The sequence below is a fragment of the Leuciscus leuciscus genome (genome assembly GCF_965113295.1).
Source record: "Leuciscus leuciscus genome assembly, chromosome: 2".
NCBI classification, from domain to species: domain Eukaryota; kingdom Metazoa; phylum Chordata; class Actinopteri; order Cypriniformes; family Leuciscidae; genus Leuciscus; species Leuciscus leuciscus.
In genome coordinates this window covers 56,522,102-56,544,851 of record NC_138726.1, presented here as the reverse complement: position 1 = coordinate 56,544,851, position 22,750 = coordinate 56,522,102, and the positions used below count along the sequence as shown (strand labels likewise).

At 39.0% G+C, this 22,750-nt stretch overlaps 2 protein-coding genes across 2 annotated transcripts in view; one reads left to right on the top strand and one right to left on the bottom strand.

Annotated features, from left to right (window-relative positions):
- Positions 1-22,750, top strand: part of LOC309493191 (titin-like) — a 442,694-nt gene that overhangs the window by 335,570 nt on the left and 84,374 nt on the right. The gene's annotated exons all lie outside the window — the stretch shown is intronic.
- LOC309493230 (Fc receptor-like protein 5) lies at positions 8-21,794 on the bottom strand. Its single transcript, XM_082162380.1, has 6 exons — positions 21,510-21,794; positions 2,158-2,433; positions 1,709-2,059; positions 1,355-1,633; positions 1,003-1,266; positions 8-276 (listed from the first exon to the last, which is right to left on the bottom strand). Exons 2-6 carry the CDS (start codon positions 2,351-2,353, stop codon positions 23-25), a joined length of 1,344 nt encoding a protein of 447 aa, XP_082018506.1. The 5' UTR covers positions 2,354-2,433; positions 21,510-21,794; the 3' UTR covers positions 8-22.

The window sequence follows — 22,750 nt, the reverse complement described above, 5'->3', positions numbered from 1 at the left end:
ACAATAATATCATCACTGATCGTCACTGACCTCTGACTGAGATCCAGCTGCGGGGTGACTGTCCTCTCTCTGTTTTACAGTAGTAGAAACCCTCATGTGACTTTGAGACAGTAGTGATGCTCATCTCTCCTGTCGTCTGATTCTGGATCAGTGATCCGTCTTTATAGAAATCAGCGCTGAGGATCGGGGAGTTTGTAGATCGATGTAAACAGTGTAGAGTCAGAGTCTCTCCCTCAATCACAGGATCAACAGAACTCTCCAGAATCACCTCACCGTCTACAAACACAAGAAATACATCAACAGATGCTAGTGACGATACCGGCTGTATTAATCAGAGCCATACATTATTAATAAGATCTGGAGGGTCAAAATGTTCACTACTATTAATCTGAGAAACTGATACTTTTTTGAAACGCAAGGATGCATTATCAAATGTGACCAAAAAAAGACATTTATAATGTTACAAAAGATTTACATTTCAAATAATTGATGTTCTTTAAACTTTATATTCAAAAAATAATTGTTTTATCTCCTTTCACAAAAATATGAAGCAGCACAACTGTTTTCAACATTGATAATAATCATAAATGTTTCTTGAGCATCAAATCATCATATTATAATGATTTTTGAAGGATCATGTGACACTGAAGACTGGAGTAATGATGCTGAGAATTCAGCTTTGATCAGGAATAAATTACATTTGAAAATATATTCACATTTTCACAACAGTTATTTTAAATTATAATATTACAGAATATACATTTTTGATCAAATAAATGCAGCCTCGGTAAACAATTTTCCAAAACATAAATTTGTACATAATACTGATCCAAAACTTTATTATAGATTTAAAATATTGATATTCAGTGCTATAAAATATCTGATATTTTCAGTTATGAATAATCAACTCACAAACAACTGAATTCTCAATTATATTCATTTTTAATCTTGAACAGATTTTTATTTATTATGTTTTATAGTTGTAAGAGTGATTGGACTCACCATGTACAGTGATGTTTCGAGGACGACGTTTCTCTCCAGATTCAGACTCACACCAGTACACTCCAGTGTCAGATGTGCTGAGAGAGTCCATTACACATCCAGATCCTGTTTGATTTGCACAAGTTTGTGTGTCTTTGTCTGTGTATCTTCTCACTGTCCATCCAGCAGAGTTACTCTGATCCTCACAGCTCAGAGAGAGAGAGTCAGATGAGAAGTGTTGACTTCTGCTGGGATTGATGACCAGAGACACTGAAGCAGAAACTCCTGAAAAGAGGAAAATCTCAATCAAAACTGACAGCACAGAGACTGCAGTGAAACACAGATCCGGATGAGCACAAGCATAAACCCTCACCAGTGATCCACAGTGTCTGTGAGCTGCTGTTGTGTGTGTAATAGGCTGGTCGTCCTCTCTCTGCTCTGCACGTATAAACTCCTGTGTGCTGTAGAGCAGCAGGACTGAGAGTGTAAGATCCTCCAGCTCCTCTGCTGCTGTCTGACAGATGATCATGATCTCTGAACCAGCTGAACGTCCAGCCTTTAGAGGAGCCTGAAACCTCACAGATCAGAGTCACTGATTCTCCTTCAGTCAGCCACGGCTGTGGAGACACTCGCACTGATGCCTGAGCTTCAGCTGAACAAAACATCACGAGTTACAGAGCCGTAGAGAAACTGATGGAGAAGCTGATCACAACAAACACACACTCACCTGAGACAGTCAGTGTAACAGCATCACTGCGCTGAGAGCTTTGAGTGTGTATCTGTCCTGTACAGGTGTATTTACCGCGGTGAGAGAGATCAACACTGCTGATGTTTAACTCTTGTGTTGAGCACCGACTGACAGCATTTCTGTGTGTCTGTTTATCAGCTCCACTGGTGCAGCAGTCTTGTTCTGTACATCGATTGGCAGAGTTTCTGTCCCAGTTGTTGGTTCCATTTATTTCCCATCTGTATGTCCACTCAGTGTCTCCTCCCCACTTTATATCACATCTGAGAATGACTGTTTCTCCTCTAAACACTCGTTCATCAGGTCGTACCGTCAGCACAGCTTTAGGACTCACTGTACAAACACAGATTATTGCATTTATAGTTTCAGATGTTGTGTAGATATTGTCTCTGATCTGTATTTGTTGCATCACACACTACAGTCTCTCTCACCTGTAACATTTACCCACAGTGCATCACTGTATTGTGTGTAATAGACTGGTTTCCCTCTTCCAGCTCTACACCAGTACTGGCCTCCATCAGACACTGAATCAATCTTCAGGCTGTAGTTTGTTTCTGTCTTCTCTGTCTCAGGGTTCAGTGTGTGTTTGTACCAGTAAGAGTCCCAGTTTCCAGTGGACGGATCCATGCGACAGGTCAAAGTCACTGTGTTTCCAGTCAGTGCAGCTCCTGCAGGATCTGATGTGAGTTCAGGCTTCGGCTTTAGATCTGCAGGAGAACAACAGATTCAGAGCCTCAAGAGTCAGAGTTCTCCAGCGTTACACAAATCATTGAGTTTTTGTCTGCAACAGTTCATACAGAAGAGAATAAGTGCTGAAATATGGATTTTATAGTAGCATTAAACAGATATGAATATGAACTACATTAAGAAAAATTGTTCAGTTTTGTTCTAATGAAGAAAGACAAACAGATTTTGTAGAAAGAGAGGGTATGTGAGATTAAATTATGACAATTTTCATGTGAGATAATGTTGAAACTGTTGTGTGAGTGTCAGATAAAATGCATCTTAAATCTATTGTTTAAGTAACTGTAAATCATACTCAGGTACAAAACTATGGAGGACCAGGAGTGCCACTTAAAAATAAAATGAAGAATCACTTTATCAATTTAATATTTCAAACATAAAAATGTATATAAATAAATCACTTTTAAATGGACAAATTAATATACATTTTTAAAGTTGTTTATTTGATTCATGTTTTTAAATGTATTTTAATAAAACAATAACAAAAACATTTTAAATGTATGAATAAATAGACAAATTTAAAATTGTTTATTTAATTCATGTTTTTAAACATAGATTAATAAAACAATAAAAAGTACGTTAATAAATCATTTTAAATGCACATGTAAAATCGCTTTAAAAAAAAGCATTTGGCAAACCTTTTCTCTCTCTATTTGCCAAAAGCTTTTCTTTATCCATTTGTCAACCGAGTTAAAAAATGCCATTGGACAGTACACACGTGAGAGCAACCAATCAGCTTTCGCCTCTATTTGGAGCGCCAAACCGTTTCCCAATTGTAAATGTAACACGCACTGTCATTGGACAGTTAGAGAAATTATACATCATTACAGCGGGAGTTTGAAGACGGGTTCGAGCGACACAAAAATGTCAGGTGAATCTGAACATGTTTGGAGAGGGATTGTGGATGATTTGTTAGCTTTAGCTGATTTCTGCGGAAAAAAAAGTAATTCACAGAGTATCATTCAACGACTGAGTTGATTGACTGAGGTGTTGTTCAAGAATGCTTGGAAGCAGGGGCGGTTTCTTCATTTGGGCGATTGGGCGACGCGCCACTAAAGTGTGAAAGGGACTTTTTCAATCACATTCGCATTCAATCACAGAGTTACGCTAGCTGTCATTGTTGTTCTGCCTCTGGATATAGTCCAATCAGCGTCAAGTCACGTTCTGTGGAGTACCGCCTCTTTACTGTGGAGTACCGCCTCTTTACTGTGGAGTACCGCCTCTTTTCTGTGGAGTACCGCCTCTTTACTGTGGAGTACCGCCTCTTTTCTGTGGAGTACCGCCTCTTGTCTGTGGAGTACCGCCTCTTGTCTGTGGAGTACCGCCTCTTTTCAGTGGAGTAACGCCTCTTTTCTGTGGAGTACTGCCTCTTTTCTGTGGAGTACCGCCTCTTTTCTGTGGAGTACCGCCTCTTTACTGTGGAGTACCGCCTCTTTTCTGTGGAGTACCGCCTCTTTTCTGTGGAGTACCGCCTCTTTTTGATACTCCACAGTATCTTCTTTACTGTAACTTTTGATCAATATAAGGCAACCTTGTTGAATAAAAGTATAAATTTCTTTTAAAAAACAACAACAACAACAGCAATACAAAACTAAACTCTGAAGCTGAAGACTGAAGTAATCATTTACATCACAGGAATAAATTGCATTTTAAAAATATATCCAAAGAGAAGTCTAGAAAAAGTCCAAGAAATATAAATACAAACTTGCTCATCCGAAATTGTATCCACGGCTGGATCAATTCGTTATTCAAAGTAAGTCCCGCTCTCTTATTCTGAGGAAAATGCGATCTCTACGTCACTATCCAGGACTAGTTGAAGAGCTTCCTCACCAGTAGCGTGTCTAGTTCCTCACCAGTAGCGTGTCTAGTTCCTCACCAGTATAGCGTGTCATCTTCCAAATGCACAGGAAAGTGAATGAAACTTATGATGAAACTTAATGATTTTTAATGCATTGTTCTTCAGGCTCAGAGGGTTAACTCTATTGGCCTGTGACTATGTGCGCCGGCTACACGTTGTAGGCTAATAGAGATGAGAAACAAACCCCCCATAACCAACTGAGCAAATAGTATGATGATTTAACATCGTTTGATAATCGACATAGTCAAATCCTCCATACTCATTGTTGTAAATATGGAGTCATTTGGACAGTGGATGAATAATGGACATGTGTTAGCTGAACCGAGCCTGAAACACACACGAGTAAATGAAAACATCAGCCTTGAAAAGTGTTGTTGAAAGTTGGTAAATAAAGTAATAAAGCTATACATTTTCTCATGAACATTTACTCATGTCCACTATGCTTAGTCGCAGTAACCTTAGGTAAAGGCTACATATCTTAATAAGCATCTCTGCTGCTGTACGCTAGTATTTTACTCCTGCATCAAATGAAAGACTGTAAAACACTTTTCTTAAACAAATAAGGCATTGTTTGATTTCTCGTAGAATAAGCAACGGTTAATATTTAAATATGAATGCCCATCCTGGTTCTGGAACCCAGGAAAGTTCCCAGAATTTAGTGATGGTGTTTAATGCAGATGCTGTATAGCTGTGTCCACCAAGAGAATAGAAATGTACCGCAAACATTTAGATTTACGAGACATTATTTTACGATATTTGGAACAGAACTCAAATATTTGAACTGAAATTATATTATATCAGGGCTTGAAGATGTCAATCTCTGGTAGCCCTTCGGGCAGACACTCTTCAGATTTTGGTGGCCCAAACTGAATTTTACTAGCCCAAATAAAAAGACAATTTTTAATGTAGAAAATTGGTTAGGAGTAAAAACATCAATCAAAAACTTTTTCAAAACCCAAATATCAACAATCGGATATAAAATAATAAAATAATAAAATCAGAATCCTCAATACAAATATGCATCTGGTTCTAACTGAACTGGAATGTGTGTGAACAGTCTGTAACATGAATCCGTCTGTGTCAGTTTCTGAATCGGAGATATCAACAGAAGAGAAAATGCCACTCGATGTTGAGGGAATAGCGTCTCCATCAGCTTTCTCCTCCTGTGCATCAGTCTCCACTTCTCTGCTATCTTCTCTCTCTGGGGTTTTATGTTTCAGGTCTTGAACATATTCCAGAAACATCCAGGAACGAACTGCCTTGTCAGGGCAAAAAGATTCAACCGCTTCCCCATTCAAAAACCAAACCATTTTCATTAGGATCATAGAGAAACATCATTTTTTGAACTTTGACAATTTTAGACTTTTTTTTTTGTGTATGGTTTATAAAATCTTAAATGGCCTGACTCCTGCATTGTGTGACTTTGTTCAATTTCGCTCTGAAAATTATGTGAGATCTACCAGATTATCATCCATGAGTAATTGTCTGGTTCCCTTTCGTCGTTCTGCATTTGGACTATCGTCTTTCGCAGTGAAAGCTGCTAATCAGTGGAATGTCCTACCAGAGGATATAAAAGGCTGTAAAACTCTTGGTCTTTTCAAATTGAAGGTAATTTTTTTTTTTTTTTTTTTTTTTTTTACACCAACTCTATAAACATTGAAATTGTTGTAGTTTAATTGATTGATTCTTTCTTTCTTTCTTTCTTTCTTTCTTTCTTTCTTTCTTTCTTTCTTTCTTTCTTTCTTTCTTTCTTTCTTTCTTTCTTTCTTTCTTTCTTTCTTTCTTTCTTTCTTTCTTTCGGCCCTGATAGTATGTGTGTGTATGTATGTTTCTATTGTATGTGAAAAAGCCTTGACTTCTGCTATGACCAATATACAGGATTGGTTTACCAGGACAGGTTTAGTATTGAACAAAAAAAAAAAAAAAAAAACTGTGTGTCTGATGTTTTCAAACCAGTTAGTAAGTAGAATTGACACATTCAAATGTATTTCTGAGACGGGAAGAGCTTGAAGTTGTTAAAGAGTTCACGTATCTTGGGGTTACTTTGGATTTTATTCTTACTTTTAAAAGTTATGTAAAAAAGTTGTCTAATATTGTAAATTTTAATTTAAAGATTTGTAAGTACATTAGGCCATTCTTGACAGTTGGTGCTGCAAGGTTGTATTTATATTCAATGATTTTTTTCACATATACAGGATTGTTTCAATAGTTGGTCAATCACAGGTGACACAACTCTAAAGTTAATAGAAACACTTTATAAGGCGGCGATAAAAGTGTTGGATAAGAAAACCCTCTCATTTCATCACTGTAAAATTCAACAACAACAAAAACAATTTATTGAGTTTAAGATTTAAAAAAAATCAATTATGTTTTATTTATTTATTTTCTTAGTGTTGTGTTCTGAGTATTTGTTTTTGTGTGTACCTGCTTAGGGACTGCGGACGCAATATTGCTATAATCCGGCTTGTTTACATGGTGTATTTTGTGCAAATGTTTATTAACATGCTTTGTCCCTATCAAATAAAAACAAACTGAAACTGAAAATTAGCCTTTGGCTAAATCCGGTACGATGCATGAAATGGAAACAGTTTTTGTATCTTTTCTGTGCGTATGTAACATCGTATGTGCTCAACGATCGGATTAACGCTGTTAACTGTCGTAGCAATCTTTTTCCAAAATAAACATTTCTTCTTGTTACTACATTCTCCGCTAAATTTCCCAAGTAAAATGTCCTTGTAACTGTTATACTCCTCCAACAAACACATATTTTCTGCTGGGGTAAACTGCACTGAGCGGCTGAATGCGCTTACTCGATCCGCCATGTTTTTTTTGTTTTGAAAAGGGTCTTATTTTACCCAGAATGCATTGCAGTGTAGTCCTACTTAAGATAGTCAGAGTCTTAAGTGCTTTGCGCAATGGTCTGATTTAGATGTCTATCTGAAGTCTGACTATCTACTATATGTAATGGCGCTTTTCCACTGCATGGTACGGTACGGTTCGACTCGGCACGGAACGGTTCGGCTCGCTTCGCTTTTCCACTGCGTGGTACGACTCGGCTCGGTACGGCACGGTACGGTTCGCTTTAGCTCGGTTGCTTTTCCACTGCAGTTAGTACCGCTTCAAAGTGGGTGGGACTGATCGTTATAGTTGCCGTCTCTACTGCCATGACATCGTCATATTAAATACGAATTTTCCATTCCGTGTTTCCCCATCCGCTCCTCGGCAACCAACGAGAGGAACGTCTGCACCTCGTCCACTGACCACGATTCAGCCATTTCTTTTTTTTAAAGCATTTTTTAAGCAAATACTTTTAAAACCGGCGCTACAGTGTTGGCTGTTGTCTACTGGCTATTTAAATCTAGCGGGTTTAGTGTCTCGTGTTGTAAATACAATGACGCTGGTAGTGATGATTCTGTCTGACCAATCAGTGATCTGCAGTGTTTTCACGTCACATTTTAGTATCGGTACGGTACGCTTGGAACCTCAACAGAGGTGGTACCATTTAAAGCGAGCCGAAGCGAGCCGTACCGTACCGTACCATGCAGTGGAAATGCGCCATAAGTGAGCCGTACCGAACCGAGCCGTACCGTACCATGCAGTGGAAAAGCACCAAAGCGTGCCGTACAGAACCGAGCCGTACCGTACCATGCAGTGGAAAAGCGCCATAAGCCATAGTCAAAGTCTATCTTTGTAAAACCGGCCCCAGGAGTTTTGAAAACAGTGTCACCTTGTGGCAGGTCAGATCTATAGCAGCCATAAAGCAGAGCGCACAGCTCTGTTGTTTTAAAGCCTGACAATGCTAAAAGTGTTAATTTACTGATGGAATAATTCACATATTGAAGTGTAGCAATAGAAAAAGAAAAAAAAACACATATATATAAATAATACCAGACTTTGAGGCAATTAAATGGTGCTCTAATTATTTTATGCTGTTTATATAGCAGAATTTATGATGGTCAAGTCACCTTTATTTATGTAGCGTTTTTTGCAATACAGATTTTATCAGCTTTACAGTGATAGTGTGTTAGCACATGGATTCAAACATTCTGACACACAAAGTAAAGCATTCATGTGAAAGTGGAGCTTAATTGATCATGCATTTCTCTTAAAACAGGGACGGAGATTCATGAGGAATTGCGCTGCGGATAAATCAGCATGATCAAAAACTTGCGCTGTCATATTTTTCCTTAAAATAACTAGTCAATAATGTGAATAAAGAGAGGAATTTGATTACACTATTTGAGATGGCCCGTCGGGCAGGCCGGTTATGCATTTTGGTAGCCCGACTGGAAAACACAATAGCCCCGGGACGTCGGGCTAATAGCTATTGTACATGAGTTACATTGCTAATGCGTTACTACTTGGCATATCATATCTGTCCCATACAATGGATGTCAACAACACAATTTGAGAGTGAATCCCACATTCTGTCACTCCTGAACTTCGCAGCCTGCACCCAACTGTCTGTCCTCACCACAGCATAAACACTTAAAGGGCACCTATTATGCAAAATTCACTTTTACATGGTGTTTGAACATAAATGTGTGTTGGCAGTGTGTGAGCAAAACCACCCTAGAATGATAAAAATCCACCCAGTAGTTTTTTTACTATCTCAATAAATCATAAGCACTGTCTCAGAACGCCCTGTTCTAGATTGCCCTCACTGTGACGTAGAATGCGCTAAGCCCCACCGACGCGGTTTGATTGACATCTGGTTTTGGCATAGACTCCGCCCTCTTTGATCTGTACACACCATCCTCTATTGTTTCAACGACAGCCGGTAATGTCTCCTAAGAAGTGTAGGTGTTCTGTTGTGGGATTTAAGAATGGACATAGTAGTCTTCACTGACATCAGAGCCACTGAAAACGCAGCGGATGGATTTTATTTATGAAGAAAATGACTGACTGTTTGGTGAACGAGGGTCAAAGTTAATCCTCAAGTGTGGATTGTTGCCTACTGTTCGCGATCCAACGTCACCTCCAGAAGTAAGTGTATTTTATGATTTATGAGCAAATAGTAATTTCAATCGATGTCAGCTAGTTCAACAACAAATGCGTCTAAAGCTATTTATTGTCGTCGTCATAGATGTCTCAACAAACAACGTCAGACAGTTTTATGTCACGTAGGCTATCATTTTTTGCAGCAATTACAAATGTAAATAAATTAAGGTCTGCTCTATCTCCATAGACAGTATATAAACGTCTATCTCCCTCCCCTTAAGAAAATAAATAAATAAATCGTTTGTACTTAAGCCGCCTTTCCACTGCGCACGACATTCGCATTCGATTGTCGCATTTTGCCCCCTGGTGTCAGTCGCACGGAACTTTGAAATTGGTCGTGATGCAACCGTTACCCTCCGCTGTTCACAATGGTAAAATTAATGATTTTAATGAATGTAATGCATGCATGAATATTAGGGGTGGGCAAAAAAATCGATTCACATATGAATCGCGATTCAAACGTTACCGATTTAAAATCGATTCATAGAATTCCAAAAATCGATTCTTGTTTTTTTTTTTTTTTTTTTTTTTTTTTTTAAATATACATTTTTTGGTATTGTCCTGAAATGAGTTTAGCTTGCCATTCCCATAGATGGCGCTGCATCGAATTCACACTTACGCCTGCACACTCTTGTCATAGCCAAAAGAAGAAGTGCAGCAGAAGCGAAGCGGAGCAGAAGGAAGGCTGGCTGGCTGGCTTTGTGGCGTGTCTGTTTTTATTTCGGCTCCCATGTTAACAGGTTAGAGCTTGCACACAGCCTGCGTGACACGCGCGTCTCAGGTGTGGCCCGAGTCGTGCGGAAAACGTGTACATGCTAGAAATAGAACCAACGCCTATTTTTCTCGCGACACGCAAGCGTGTTGGAAGCGTTTCCAGGCAAAATAGAATGTTTATATGTCATTTTGACACGAATATTCATATTAATAAATGACATTTTGATGTTTGAAAGTCTAGGTTTTGACATAAATGCAGATATAATGTAGGCTTATTGTATTTTTTTTATTATTTTTTTTTTTTAAATTGCACCTGTCAATACAGAACGAAATATTCTGTAGCCTATTTTGCCGTCAATAGCCTACTCCTTAAACTACATTTAGCAGTGTTGTTTGTTTAATCTGACTACAGCACTTTAAAGCTAAATGTAAAAAAAAAAAAAAAAAAAATTAAGTTTTAATTTAAACTTGAATTAAATGTATTCGAAAGCTGGCCAAAGCTTGGCACTTTGCACTGTTTAGTTGCAAAAGTTTTTATGAAGACAAAGTAATATCAAACTTCATTTAATTTGTTATTTATTTTCTTTTAAATTGTATGTCTACTGCAATCACACAGGAAAAAGTCAACTACATTTACATACTGTGAATCGTTTTTTGAATCGAGAATCGTTTTTGAATCGAAAATCGATTTTGAATCGAATCTTGAGACTAAAAATCGGTATCGAATCGAATCGTGAAATTTTCTGAATCGTGCACCCCTAATGAATATATCCACACAAAACAAATGACCCTCAATACATCTTATATATAAAAAACTGTCGATTTTATAGAGCTAATCAATATAAATATTGATTTAATAATGATACAAATTTTTTTTCAGCCATAATTATTAATAACCGTCATTTTGCAGGACTAGCGTTTACATTAAAGTATTAAAATATTGGTAATTCTAGCTTCGCGCTCATAGTTTTGATTAGAATACATCACATCCGGTCGATCGGTCGCATACGGTCTAGCCGCAGAAGTTCAGATATTTCAACGCATCCGAAGCTCAAATCGGATCCGAAATTTCCGCATACGCATATGATCGGAACTCCCCGCAGCTCCCGTACGTCTCTCCATAGGAAATGAATGACTTCCGGTCCGACGGCTGTCGTTTGTCGTTTGCAGTGGAAAGGCGGCTTCAGCAAACGTTATCACAGTATTTGTGTGTGTGTGTGTGTGTGTGTGTGTGTGTAGTTTCAAAAAAGTGTGCGAACGTTATCACAGTTCGTGTGTGTGTGTGTGTTGCACATCCATAATTGCAAAGGGGACGCGATTAAAACTTTGTAAGTACATAAATGTATCAAATAACCATTCCGAGACGTTTAGTCCATTCTCATTCGTGTTTATTCTGTGCCGGACTCTCTTCATCATCTGGGTCCAGCAGCAGGGCGGGGATATGCAGCTCATTTACATTTAAGGTGGTACACACCAAAACAGCTCTTTTTAAAACAGGGCCCAAAAATGACATTTTCAAATGGTTATAATAAATTACCTGTGGGGTATTTTGTGCTGAAACTTCACAAATGCATTCTGGGGACACCCAAGACCAATATTACATCTTGTAAAAAGGGGCATAATAGGTGCCCTTTAAGTTACTCAATGAATGACATATAGCCGTGAGAGCAAAACTCATCTCAGCCCGTGTGATCTCAGAAGCTGCCGCTACATCAATGATGGATCCAAACTGCAGTGAGTCTCCTATTCACACTCCTGTTGTGAAGCAAATACTTCTGCAATAATTGAATTTCCTGTTGAATTTTTTGAATTTCCACTTCCTGCTCAGCTACTGTTCGGACGCTCCTGCTTACTGCTCCGCGTTTTGCTCTATCGCTTTTACATTTTATCTCCTATTTTTTCTATATTTTATTTCCTTTATTTTATTTCCTTTTATCACCTAATTTTAACTTCAGCAAATCAGCACAGTGCTCATACGACAAAGTTTGGATTACTACAAAAACTGAGAATTCTTTTACCCGACCAGCTTACATACCGGGAAAGGAAAACACAACTGCCTACAAGGATAAGAGAGAAAATGCCTCTTCTGGAATCTACTTGCTGCACCAACTGCCACAGACTTTTACAAAGGATTGCAGTTCTAGAAACAAAGTTACTTACGGGACCACCAAACCAGACGGAGCACACAACAGAGCTTCGTCATGGACACCCTCAGCATATAACCGGTGAGTCCCATGAAACTAGTACTCCTCGACAGGTAGAGAAACAAGCCGATCGACTTACTAATCGATGGCACAAACAGGGAGCTAAACCCAAAGGCACTCGAGACATCAGATTGTCACGAGCATCACATATTACCGCAGTAGCATCCTCTACCCCAGATACAGCTCTGACTAGGATTGCAAACACTGGTGTGCTACCACTGCCTATACATCTTGAGAACAGATTTGAAGTACTAATGAATGTAAATGAGGAATCCACAAATGTGATGAATGTGATCGAACACAGACTGAATAGGCCAGTAGCTAACACTGATGCTAACTGGCGCTCAAGGTCGAGCAGACAGCGGCACTCAGCTCAGAGCGCAGCCGAGCCCAGGACTCTGATAGTGGGGGACTCCATAATCAGAAACATTAGCAGCAGGGATACAACTACATGCTGCCTTCCACAAGCAACAACTTCTGATATAAACAGGGAACTTCAGAACATTCTGATGAAACATAAGACTGCTAATCGACTCATCATACATGTGGGGAAGAATGATATTCATAAAGAGCAGTCAGAACTCAAGAAGGATTTCAATAAACTTTTTGAAACACTTAAAAGACTGAAAGTTCAAACATTCATCAGTGGACCACTCCCAGCAAGAGGAACAAACAGGTTTTCACGGTTGCTTGGGCTAAATACATGGCTGCAAAAAACCTGCAATATAAAAGCAGTGAACTTCATTGACAATTTCAATCTTTTCTGGAGTCAACGACAACTGTTTCATCGGGATGGCCATCACCCAAACAAACTTGGTTCAAGAGTGTTAAAGGACAATATCTACTTCTCCCTAAATCATCCTTCTGCGGTTTGTGCCAATCCACTCAATCTGAACGGCACACACACACCTGGACACAGTATGAATGACCACGGGACTTCACTTCAGCAGCAAAATGGACATGATAACATCACTGAGCCACAACAACCTCTGCTCACGGACACAATCTCAGCTGAGCCCTGCACACAGAGCTCACCACAGATAGCCATATCAGAACTGCTTGAAGATTCAGCACCCAAGGACGACTTCCTGGAAAACAGCCAGGGAAGCCAGGACAGCATATTACAGCCTCCTATAACACCAGAGCAACAGCCCCTTTCACCAGACACTCTCTCCCTCTCCCCTGCAACGCCACTACTGTGCTTCTCACAGAGAATGGAAGAACTGGTGCATGCTGGAACCAGACTATCCCACTCTTTTGCTGCAAGCCCCCAGATACCAACTAAAAAAAGACAGGCACCACTACCACCAAAGCCTGCGGGCCCAGCTCGCCCTCCCCCTCCTCCTGTGAGAGCTCTTCGGCCTCTGCCACAACGCCAGGGCCCACACCCTCCTCCTTCTGCTCGAGGTGAACCAAAAACAACTGCTCAAAGCTCTCAGTGATATGTGTCGGGTCCCCGTTTTGATAACAGTAACTTTCTCAAATGTTTACAAAACAAGCGGGAACCCAGTGTGCCTGTATCTTTCTCTATTGCTGTTATATTACATGATAGAAAGTCTAAGGCCTTCAATAGCCGTACAGCAAACCCAACTAATCTGGTGCCTATTACACGTCAAACTAATATTGCTGTGGGGAAAAGTAAGTCTGTTAAGTTAGCTCTTTTAAACATTCGCTCACTTAAAAATAAATCACTTCTAGTCAACGACTTAACCACAAACAACCTGGATTTTATGCTTCTAAATGAAACCTGGCTAGAAGACAGCTGCAGTGCAACAATCCTCAATGAAACAGCCCCTCCTAACTTTACTTTTATGAGTGTCTGCAGAGCTGTTAAGAGAGGTGGGGGTCTAGCTGCTCTTTTTAAAGATATCTATCAATGTAAGCAAATATCATTTGGGAATTACTTGTCTTTCGAATATCTGGGTATTGTGTTAAAAGGTGCTCCACGCATTTTACTTTTCATTATTTACAGGCCTCCAAAATACTCTCCAGCCTTTGCTGAGGACTTTACAGAACTGTTATCAACAATTACCTCAGAGTTTGACTGTTTTGCCATTGCTGGAGATTTTAACATCCATATAGATAATGCAGAAAATAATATGGCAAAAGAAATCAAAACTGTTTTAAAAACTTTTGATCTGACTCAGCATGTACATGGACCCACACACAATCGTGGACACACTTTAGATTTACTTATCAGTAAGGGTCTAAACATTTCATCGATTGTTATTAAGGATGTAGCACTGTCTGATCATTTCTGTATTTTCTTTGATATATTGATCTCTCCTGCCACTGAAGCTAGATCTGTGTCTGTCAAGAAGAGATGCTTAAATGAGAACACTAGTGTCCTATTTATGAAGGCTATATCTTTAACACCAAGCATATCTGCTGACTCTGTTGATTTTCTCCTTGATTCTTTTAACTCAAAAGTTAAAGGTGTAATTGATGATATTGCTCCTGTGAAAGTCAGGAAGAAGAGTGGCAGACAAAAGGCACCTTGGAGAAACTCAACAGCAGTGCAAAATATGAAAAGACAATGCAGAAAAGCAGAGCGCATGTGGCGGAAGACAAAACTTGTAGTCCATTATAACATCTACAAAGACAGCCTTCATGCTTTCAATATGGAACTAGGCAAAGCTAGACAGACTTTCTTCTCAAATATTATAAACAGCAATTTAAACAACACACGCACTCTTTTTGCTACTGTAGAGAGACTGACAAACCCCCCAAGCCAGATTCCCAGTGAAATGCTCTCAGACAGCAAGTGCAGTGAGTTTGCTTCCTTCTTCTCTGACAAAATCAATAATATCAGAAAGGTGATCAGCACATCTTTGAGTTGCACTGGGGTCAGACAGATCAGACCACCTGAGAAAATAGTTACTATGTCTGATTTCAAAGAAATTGATGGCAAAATTTTGGAAGAAACCGTACAGCACCTTAAAACATCAACCTGCGCTCTTGACACACTTCCCACATCTTTTTTCAAAAGTGTGTTAAACAGTTTAGAAGCAGATCTTCTAGAAGTGGTAAATGCTTCACTTCTCTCTGGGAGTTTTCCAAACTCCCTAAAAACTGCAGTTGTCAAGCCCCTCCTGAAAAAGAGCAATCTGGATAAGACCATATTAAGCAACTATAGACCAATCTCAAATCTTCCTTTCATAGGTAAGATCATTGAAAAAGTTGTCTTCAATCAGCTGAACAAATTCTTATGCTCGAATGGATACTTTGACAATTTTCAATCTGGTTTCCGACCGCACCACAGCACAGAGACAGCGCTCATAAAGATAATAAACGATATTCGCTTAAATACTGACTCAGGCAAATTATCAGTGCTGGTACTACTCGACCTCAGTGCTGCATTTGACACTGTCGATCACAACATACTTCTGGACAGGCTGGAAAACTGGGTGGGGCTTTCTGGGATAGTCCTAAAATGGTTCAGGTCATACTTAGATGGGAGAGGTTATTATGTGAGTATAGGAGACCATAAGTCTGAGTGGACACCCATGACATGCGGAGTCCCTCAAGGCTCAATTCTTGCGCCACTCCTGTTCAACCTGTATATGCTCCCAATGAGCCAAATAATGAGAAATAACCAAATTGCTTACCACAGCTATGCAGACGACACACAGCTCTACTTAGCCCTATCGCCCAACGATTATAGCCCCATTGACTCCCTGTGCCAATGCATTGATGAAGTCAACAGTTGGATGTGTCAAAACTTTCTTCAGTTAAACAAAGACAAAACTGAAGTCATTGCGTTTGGAAACAAAGATGAAGTTCTCAAGGTGAACGCATACCTTCACTCTAGGGGTCAAACAACCAAAAATCAAGTCAGGAATCTTGGAGTGACACTAGAGTCAGAGCTTAGTTTCAGTAGTCATGTCAAAGCAATAACTAAATCAGCATACTATCATCTGAAAAATATTGCAAGAATTAGATGCTTTGTTTCCAGACAAGACTTAGAGAAACTTGTGCATGCTTTCATCACCAGCAGGGTGGATTATTGTAATGGACTCCTCACTGGCCTTCCCAAAAAGACCATCAGACAGTTGCAGCTCATACAGAACGCTGCCGCCAGGATTCTGAGCAGAACCAGAAAATATGAACATATCACACCAGTCCTCAGGTCTTTACACTGGCTCCCAGTTAAACTTAGGATTGATTTTAAAGTATTATTACTGGTATATAAATCATTCAATGGCCTAGGACCTCAATACATTGCAGATATGCTCACTGAATATAAACCCAACAGATCACTCAGATCATTAGGATCATATCAGCTTGAAATACCAAGGGTTCACTCTAAGCATGGCGAGTCTGCTTTTAGCTATTATGCCAGCCACAGCTGGAACCAGCTTCCAGAGGAGATCAGAGGTGCTCCTACTGTAGTCACATTCAAATCCAGACTTAAAACACATCTGTTTAACTATGCATTTACTGAATGAGCACTGTACAAATGTTCGTCCGACTGTTTGTACTGTTTTTTATTTTTTATTTTTCTAAACTGTTTTATTTATTCTTATTTCTTTTTATTATTTTAATTTCTTCTATGTAAAGCACTTTGAATTGCCATTGTGTATGAAATGTGCTATATAAATAAACTTGCCTTGCCTTGCCTTGCCTAATTAGCAAATTCAGTCTCTAATTAACCGCAACGTCTGCTAGTGTTTGTATTGCTGTTGATATTTGCTAACATTGCAATCTGATTTGTTATACATGTTGCTGTTGTACAAATATTAGGAATTGCTGTAGTTCTGTTAGATATGTGAATAAACAAAAGCCTATCTCACTTTAAAGAGTTCAGCAAGCGTGTCTCTGTCTCCTTACATTGCCTGTGTGCTGCTGCATAAATGTAAAATGCATATTCTCTAGCTGCTAATGCTAGTAATTCACTCTGAGCATTAAATCAGGACTCTTGACATGACACAAGATTTATACATTGTGTATGGTTAGTTTATAAGGAATTGATGAAGCAGATTACACAAAACACAGTGATATAGCATAAAAACCTATGCACTTATCTTATATGTTGAATTTCTGAAAGCAGACTGCTAAGGTAAATGCTACTCAAGTATTTGAAGGTTGAGCAGCGAGCTCATTGGCTACTGATACAGCAGGAACCAATCAGCTGCGCCCTATAGATAACGATGTGATTATGAACAGGTGAGTAAAGGACCTATTAGCTTGCGCCATCTAGAGTTTCATGCCAGAACTTTGTATATGTCTGGAGGATATAGATAATGCACTCTGAAAATATCCTTTTTTTTTAGTTCAGTCAATCTTTCTTTTGTAATTTACTGTAAACATCAAAAACAATATAATTATTGTTCACAGCATTATTCTTCTCAATAGTTGAATCAGTAAAAAAAAAAAAAAAAAACAGATTAAAGTTTTAAAGATTCATGTTGAAGCTGCGTCCTCTTGACGTCACATTTATCGGCCGCATACGTCATAAAGAACGTCTTATTTCAGGACAGTCACCATTATAAAACTGAGCGTTATTGCTAGTGAAGTGTAAATTGTTGTAGTTTCCTCATGGGAATGTAATGGTCAGTTTACTGAGATGAAGAGCCTCATGACGTTTGCGGCAGATAAATGTGACCTCCGGAGGATTCAGCCTTCGAAATGAGACACAGCCGGTGACTCCAGGATTTGATGATCTGTTGAGATTGAGAATGTGTTTGTGTTGTTCACCATGAGCTCTGAGTGACTGAACTTACTCACAGCGGCCTTTCTGGAGCCCATAACCACCAGTGAGAAAGCTTTAGAGTTCAGGGTTTATGGGACGGTAAGTTAATCCTGCTTTCTGGAACAGTCTCTGTCACTTTACTGTTACTGGTTGTTAAATATTAGCAGAAACGACTAAGCAATCACAATTCTGTATGCAGATAAAGAAAAGAAAAGAAAGAAAGACCAGAAGGCAAGTGGTTGTTTGTATTTTAAACACTGAAGTTAATCGAGATTTTCAGATTTGAATTCTCCTAAAACACTTCTAAAAATATATCACACACGTGCGGCTGAAATAATCAACAAAAGAGTATTTCTGTTGGAGCTTAAATGTGCACATAATGCAGACAAAACATCTGTTTTCTATGTAACACATTAACTAAATGAAATGATATTCATATCCAGACTTCATGTTTTCCATTCTGAGCAAAACCACAGTCTCTTGATTGTATGTGTGATTGTAGAAGAGGGGGACACCACTATTATCCATTCCTCAAATATACAGGATAAGCCTATATACTGTAGTGATCAGTGGCGGTTCTAGAGGGGGGCCAGGGGGGGCCAGTGCCCATGTGACAACAAGCTTGGACCCCCTTGTGGCCCCCCTAAATGTGGAGTGTGAAATAAAATTTTACAAAACTATTTTTTGCTATCGTTGTTTTTCACATGATCCGTTATTAGACAGTGGCAACACAGAACACAAATGTAACCCTAGAGGGACTGCTTAAATCGGATCTGCAGGTTTTTTTCTATTCAGAAGTTGGTGGACGTTTTGCGCGAATATTATAGTTAAAGCAAAGAAGGAAATATAGAGGTGAGTAAAGTTGTTAATATGTTGTATTTGTATTAAATGCATTACAGAAGTGTAATGTTAGATCAGCTAATCTTAACCTGGCCGTTTGTTAGTTTGTGGCAGTTAGAAAAAGGATCAAATATATGATCAACAAACTCATGGTGCGGAGTATTTTTACTTAAACAGGGATGCAAACAGCGCGCTTTTCTGCGCCTCTTTTTCACGTCAGTTTGGGTTACTTGGGTCTGATTATAATTTCACAAAGTCATCTGAAGCCATTCCATAGCTTAATGGGAGGGACAGAAGTCTATTTACATCATTAAATTAAAGTTTATGGAAACTCGTTTTCCCTCATCTGTCAATCATTCTCCATTCAGTATTCAAACAGCGCGTGCGCCTCGTCCGGTTACAGCATGATGCACGGTACGGTAAAACTCTCTCCAATATGATATATTCACATTATAATGCTTGATCTGTAGATAAAAGGCTGTGGATTTGCATAAAATGACTTTATTTTGTGTATTTGTATTTTATGTTTGTTGCTGTTTTAAAACGACTCGCTACCGTGTGCCTGTTCACACCACAAGGACTATGAATCGGCATCAAACGCACAATAACTGGAATTTAAAACTTCACTATGTGAAGAAACAAATGATCAATAAACTGTTGGACAGATATAGGCTACACTAGGATTTGTGCACTCGACATTTCTTCGCTTTGTGCCGTAAACATTTAAATGCGCACTTGTGCAGCGCAGCGCTGAACACTGTGACTCCATGTTGCTTTGAGCACATCATTCTGAACTCGCGATGCGCATACGCGCTTTGTGCGCTCTGTTTTGAAGCGTTTCATATTATCATGGTTTTTCCTATAATTTTTATACCTAGCCTGCACAATACATTTAAAATAAGCATAATTTAATAGTATATTATATTGTATGCACTAAAGCTGGTGAAAACCTATCTCAGGTCCACAATGTCAGATGACAGATTAAGCAATTTAGGTGTTCTAAGTATTGAGTCAAGGAGGGCAAAGGCCTTAAATCTAGATGAATTTGCTGATCTTTTTGCAAAAAAAACACAAAAATCGTAGAATACAGTTAATGTGACAGATTCTCAGTGGCGGTTCTACATTGAATTACACCCTGGGCGAGACCCCCTTCGAGCGCCCCCCAATCCCCCCCCCCCCCCCCCCCCCCCACACACACACACAATTTGGACATAATTTTTCTAACCCCATTGGCAGATCATGTTTTGCTTGTTTTAAGCAAAAACTCAATTTTTATTTATTGCCACCAGAAAACAAAACTTAATATCTTATGTCATTTTACTACTTTAGTAATATAACGTTATGCATCTTTATTTAAGAAATGTTTGATATTTCGACTGGAAACAAGACAAAAATACTAAGAAACGCATTTTTTGCATTTTTTGCAGTGTTGCAAAGCACAATATTATGGTGAAATTAGATCTCGTGTTTGAGTTAAAACCGAATTATTGTTAAGCATAGCAAGAATCATAGCAAAAAGGCTAACAAATAAGAGTTATACACACCAATTAATATTGCCCCTTCATTCATGACATGGATACCGTAATCATACAGAGAAAACATAGTTGCATACCTTTATCTTTCGCTCGTTTCTAAATTGGGCACCTGATGGCTTTGACCTTTCTTGTCCATCTCTTATTTGGCCCTCGACATCGACAATCAACAGATCCCCTGATCCCCCCCATACCAACTGTCACTCACGACGAGTCACGACCAGAAGTCAAGACTAAACCAATTCACCTTGGTGGTGGTGACCAAGTAATCGTTTTGTATTACCTATTTTTATTAGCCATGCAGACAATTCAGAAAAACAAAAATGTGCAGGAAATATAGAGGCCTGTATTTATAATATTCTGAATGAAATGTGCGTTATTTGGAAGAAAGTCGAGGTGTGACTGACTTAGATAACTATATGGATTATAGTACAAGAACTTCTCTCCACTGCAACCCCTGAAGCCTCAAAGACCAAAAAGGAAGAAAACGGTGAAACAGAGACAGAAAAGTCAGGCTGATTAGATTTATCTTGCAGAAGGCTAATCAAATAAATAACACTGCATGGTCTTCATATCCTTTTTAAAGATCAAGAGCAGTGTGTGTTTTTTTCTTTGTCCTTTGTTGTTTGGTTAACATTAACATAACACCAGGATTATTAGGATGATGTCACTTTAAGGCTGAATGCACGGATCATGTGTTTTGTGTTTGCGTTCGCTTAAGACATAACCGACTATGTAAGACTATGTTTTTTGACATAATTTTGAGTGAATTTGTCCACTGAAGCGCAGGTAGGCATGAAAGAGAGCTCAACTTCACACGCTGTCTGAGAGAAGTGTCTTTCAGGGCCGCGCTTCAGATGTTAAACTTCACACACAGCACACGAGTTACCAATTCCCTTTCGCTTGTTCCACTTCCTTGAACATTTACATTGGAGAGGCTGAAACTTTCATGATGATGAAGCACTGACCCGTCAACTGTACAGAGCGTCATTCATGTTTGTTCATGTTCATGTTGTCTCAACACTGCATTTGTTAGAAATTGTTACTGGCCAAATAGTGACTGACAGCGTTTCACACACTCACTGTTTTTTACTCCCATTTGGCTCATGAGTGAGTGTTCATTATAGGCCCTGTTTCTCGATTATATATACTGTATCTTAGTAGAGAAAGTTTAGGAGGACAATGATGTTCAACTCACCCTTCACAGAGAGAGAAACAGTAGAGCTTGATGTTGATGAGTTTGGTCTTCCATCTATCTGTCCTTTACACCCGTACTGACCCTGATCAGACTCAGTAGCTCCTCTGATAGTGAGAGTGTCTCTGTTTACAGTGTAACGCTCAGACGTCTGTAATATTACACTGTCTTTATACCACTCATATCTCCAGTCACCGTGATCAGAGTTTATCACACACTTCAGATTGACTGTTTCTCCAGTGAATACAGGACTGTCTGGTGTCACAGTCACTGTAGATGTGGGGGAATCTGAGAAGAAAGACAGAAACACAAAATGACTTAAACATCTCTAATAGTAAAAAAGTAAAAAATTACATTTTGTAAATGTTTTGAGGATGTTGAAGATCTCAATGATGAAGTTTTATTGCAGCAACAGTGACAAAGTGCATTAAAGCCCCTGCGTTCATCAGAGTCAGAATAAACCCTGAATAATCTCTGCTCAAACATTATATACTGTATTACATTCTTCTTCCAGCTCTACATGTCAATGAAGTTTTGTCTTAAAAGTAAATTGAGGAAAACAATGAAAGTGAAAGCCTTCCGTTCCCACATCTCTGATATTGTTTGAGACGGGAACTCCATGTATCCTTCATGTATCTTCTGAACACAGGATTATTCTCGACGTCACACTGCCGTTTCACACTAGAAGTGATAGAGTTTCACTCCGGTGGTGTTTACATATTACTGAGATCAGGAGGAATCGTCTCTATGATAATTCAGCTCTTTTAGGGAAGAAACATATTCTAATACATATCTTGAAGTGGAAGCTGAGTCGGGGCAGATTAACATTTCTCACACTATATAGTTTATAGATGATTTTCTCTCATATTTCCTAGTATTAGTTGTGTTTTGCTGTTGTACTGTCATTAGTTTTGTCATGTCAGTTGTTTTGAGGCTCTGGCTCCGTCACGATCTCAGACAAACACCTCTGACTCGCCATAGAAAGCAGAATGAAGCTCCTGAAGGAGAGATGAAGATCTCCAACTACAAGCTCATATGAGGAGATACTGAGTCTGAATCAACTTCATCAGACTATCTGAAGACTTCATGAACTCATTTAACATAATTATCTGTGAGTCATGTCATTCTCTCTGACTTCAGCACAAAACTCATCTTTATTGAACTCAATCGCTTAAATGTCCTTTTCTATTCTCATTAAACTCATAAATATCTCCTGTAACCATAGTGACAGTAGCTGAATTTAC

Bases quoted from the DNA above. Each gene is read 5' to 3' on its own strand.
- LOC309493230 (XM_082162380.1), bottom strand. From the start codon at position 2,353: ATGGATCCGTCCACTGGAAACTGGGACTCTTACTGGTACAAACACACA. The intron at 2,060-2,157 runs GTGAGAGAGACT...GTGTTTGTACAG, and splicing joins ACTGTGGGTAAATGTTACAG to TGAGTCCTAAAGCTGTGCTG. The intron at 1,267-1,354 runs GTGAGGGTTTAT...TCCTCTTTTCAG, and splicing joins ACAGACACTGTGGATCACTG to GAGTTTCTGCTTCAGTGTCT.